We start from the raw sequence: 3,785 nt of genomic DNA, 5'->3' as shown, positions 1-3,785 counted from the left end.
TGTATTTATAAGTAAGATAAGCTTGGGTCTCATACAAACTAGAGGTTACCTATAGTGGAGCTAAGTAGTCATGCACTGACTGGCTCCGAGAGCACCTGGTACCGTGTACCAGGTATCCACAAGAGTGACGGGTCACTCTTTATGTAACATGGGGCACACTGGATTGTACCCCGTTACAAAAGGTCACGTTATCGAATGAATTTGTAACAATAGGATCCATGAAAATCGCCGTATCAGGAAAGTGCATGACAAGGAGTTGCTTCGTGGTAAGTACTTGGCGAGGGAATGCAAGGAACGGATATTACATGTATTACCCTCCATGCAAATTGGCATGTTCGCCAAATCATTTGTCTTGAACTTAATATTGCTCGGTACGTCGTAAGCCAACACTGACGACCGACATAAGATATTATCAGAAATCATAGCAGCAACTCGTCTTGCCATGCACTTTCATGTCGTATGCTGTACATCCAAGGATTGATAGTAGAATGTTTTTTTTGAAAGTATTACAGTAGTATAATATATGCGAATATACTCTCAACAATTATCATTTTCATGAACAATTCTAATAAAAACGTAGTAGTAATATTTTAAAGTACTACTTATAGTAGTAAAAGGTGGTACATGTAATACATTCGATTGGAGATAAAGGACACGTCTGTGCATTCAACCCAGACGAGCTCTGAGAAGCAGTGATCACTATCGTTAGCATGTCGCTCAGCCAGGGCAATCGCACTGTAGACACCGTGGCTGCGTAACCGGCGAGCATCACGGCCGCAGACAACGCAACGGTCGGTCGTCGACGAGCTTATTGTTCAGTGGGGACTGGAAATTGGAAGTGAGCTCGCAACGAAGCAAAGCACGCTGCTACACTCAAATCCTAGATTGTAGTCCAATAGAAGTCACATATGAATATTTTGTCCAATCGTGAGCAAATCGACGAATATTAGTATTATATTCGGCTTCTTTTCAAACTAATACAGCTTTTAATAATATTACAAACTTATTCAAGAGGTATTAGTGCTTGAGCCATTACTCAAGTGATATATAATATCAATCCCCCCTACCGCAATTATCACTGATAATTTATCAGAGAGACGCAAGCTTCCGTTTTTGCACATCTCCCGGAGGGGTGTCAGCCTTAATTGGTGAAAATCTGCCCGAAGAGACGGGTGTCACTTAGGGGGCGATGACATTTCGCTGATTAACGAATTAGATAGCCAATAAGCAATTGCGCAGAGATGGTGTAATTTTAAAATCGAAACCACCATTACACCGTTCGCTATGAGTGATTGAGTTTATGATTGACAGGGGGACGCTCATTTCCTGCACCCGCTGCATATGTGAATCACAGTGCATAGCTCTTGTGCGTCCTAAGACAAAATGAAGCTCGTGTTGGAGTAGTCCTCCAGCAGCGGGTTGTACCTGACAACCCCGAAGAAGCATTCGTCAGCTATGGCACACTACTTGTAACATTTTCGAGAGGCAAGCACACGACCACGTACCGCGTGATTGTCTTGGTCTTCTGGACATCAGCAAACTCCTTCAGAAAGTCGGAAGACTTGACGACCGAAACCTGCGGACAAGGAAACCCAAACTCCGTCAGCTTTTGAATCTGGGTCATCTTAGCCACGGTCGACTGTACCTCGTCAGTCTGACGCTCGAGCGCGAGCAATACGCTTTCTTGAGCCGATTAAAGTCGGTGGCAAAGAAGATGTCGGCGATTCCGCCTTGCACCAGGTATGTATCGTGGTCTTTCGTCTCACCTGCAGACAGAGGAGAAGACGGTTAACTATCATACGAGTCAACACAGATCGGTCTTAATACCTGTGAGTTTTGACGCGACGAGGGGGGCATTTCCCGCAAAAAGCGCTCCAGACGATGTTGCCGTGCTGCTAAGCGGGTGTTCAATAGCTTTGGCCGGGGAGTTCTCATCCAGATTCGGGGCTGGGAGCGAGTCAAAGTCAGCGGCAATGAGATGGTGCTTGGGGGAAGGCAGTGCGGAGCGTGTTCAGTAGCTGCATGGCACCCGTCGGGATGAAAGCAGAGTTCAGCGCAGGGGCGTCTTTGCCCAACATGCGCCGCACGCGCTGCGCCAGACTGAAGTTGTTCTTGTACGACACGCGCAGCGGCAGCTCGCAGCCGAAGTAGCGGAGTGTCTGGCGGATCAGCATATCCTTGACCGGACGCATAGCTTCCTCCAGCAATGGGCCGGCATTCGCTTCGCTCCCCATCTTGACGATCGTCTCGTACCACTTGCCGTTCTGTACCGTGACCTTGTCGTGAGGCAGGTTGTCCAGCACTTCGAGTGCTAGGAAAAAGCACTGCGAGTTGACAGGAGCGTGTGTATCTGCGAGGGGTTAGGATATCTTGGTTGACGACCGAGCACTGCTCTGGGTGCACAACAGCCACACGGTTCCGCTGCCTCTCGGCCATCACAGGGCTGATCTCGATTAGCGTGTACTTGGTCTTAGCGTACACGTCGGGTGCCTGCTCCTTCAAATAGTTAAGAATGTGCAGTGCATTGGACCCAGAACCACCGCCGATTTCAAAGATCTCGAGCTCCTGGCGGAAGAAGGGAGAGTTAAGCATGTAGCGTGCCAGTGCCTGCGAGTAATATGGCGCAAACACCTCCACGGGCGTGAGCCAGGCCTCGGAACTCTCCTTGTACAACTCGGCTACCATGTTATGATACTCACCGGCACCCCATAGATTGCCGAAGTCGATGCTCTCCGTAGGCACATGCAGCACATTACGCTCCTGTGTTGTGAAATATCCTGCCTCCTTCGCGTACAGAGACGCATAGATGAATTCCCTTGTCAGCACTACATTGGTATCACCAGCATTGATAAAAGAAGATAACGAAAAGGCCCGTGTCGCCAGTGCTGGTCGCAACAATGCGCTTCGGCGAGTAGAGTATAAGCCCGGCATCATCACTCAAAAATGCAGCTTTGAAAACATAAATCAATATTATTTTGAGGTGCAGGAAGATATTCGAGTGCCAATTAAGCTTCGCACTTAACCGAAACTGTGACATCTTTTGTAAACTACCATCGAAAAAAATTGTAAAAGTAACCTTATTCAATTGCTTTTAACAAGGGCTTTTAAATAACACTTGAGTCTCTAAAATTGATGTATTCCAGAGTGAAACGAGGGTATTGTGTTTTCCACACGAGATAACGTACCGGTATACCAGTGCTAACCGGTATTGCCTGCTTCGCTGCGAACCACACGTGTCCTGCCCTCACACTTCGCAATCGGAAGAACAAGCAGCAGGCAGCTCAAGAATTTACAGGAGGTTCCCTACGCACTCAAGTATGGCTTCCTGCGAAACACCTACGCCTTCAGCCGCCCCTCCCTCGCCTTCGTCCAGAGCCGATACAGCTTCTTCGGACAGCGAGATGCATGGAAGAAGCCCCGACGTCGTGGATATCACTGGCGGTGAGGAGGCGTGGACGGCCACCGCTGCCCGTAGCACCGTCGACCCTCCTCCTCTTCGAACGAGCAAACGCGCCGCAACTAGAGCGTCAACCGGTACTGCGATGGTCGAGACCCGCAAGGGCAAGAAGAAGTCGGCAGGGCGTGCGATGCCTGCAGTCACGGGCAGCTCCAGCAGTAAGAGCGGCGCCGTGAACGTAGGTGTCGAGACCGATCCCGACACGGAAGAAAAGCCCGCGCCTCCACGAGCCAAGAGGGCAAAGAAGTCCCCTGCGCCAGCTTCATCAATGACGGCACGTACTCGCACTCCTACCAAGACTGCCGAGTCGCCGGGTAACGACCGGCGA

The 3,785-nt window shown here is 49.6% G+C and overlaps 1 protein-coding gene across 1 annotated transcript; it reads right to left on the bottom strand.

Annotated features, from left to right (window-relative positions):
• Positions 1-1,373: 1,373 nt before the first annotated feature.
• Positions 1,374-2,934, bottom strand: PITG_06165 (uncharacterized protein; the record flags this gene model as incomplete). The annotated part of the gene is made up of 6 exons (XM_002998293.1): positions 1,374-1,425; positions 1,506-1,576; positions 1,660-1,766; positions 1,828-1,947; positions 2,030-2,198; positions 2,254-2,934. The coding sequence occupies 6 exons, from the start codon at positions 2,932-2,934 to the stop codon at positions 1,374-1,376; spliced, it is 1,200 nt and encodes a 399-aa protein (XP_002998339.1).
• Positions 2,935-3,785: the final 851 nt, after the last annotated feature.

Source organism: Phytophthora infestans, genomic scaffold (assembly GCF_000142945.1).
Source record: "Phytophthora infestans T30-4 supercont1.9 genomic scaffold, whole genome shotgun sequence".
NCBI lineage: Eukaryota > Oomycota > Peronosporomycetes > Peronosporales > Peronosporaceae > Phytophthora > Phytophthora infestans.
Note: the sequence above shows the minus strand (reverse complement) of the source record. Positions and strands in the feature narration are given on the sequence as shown.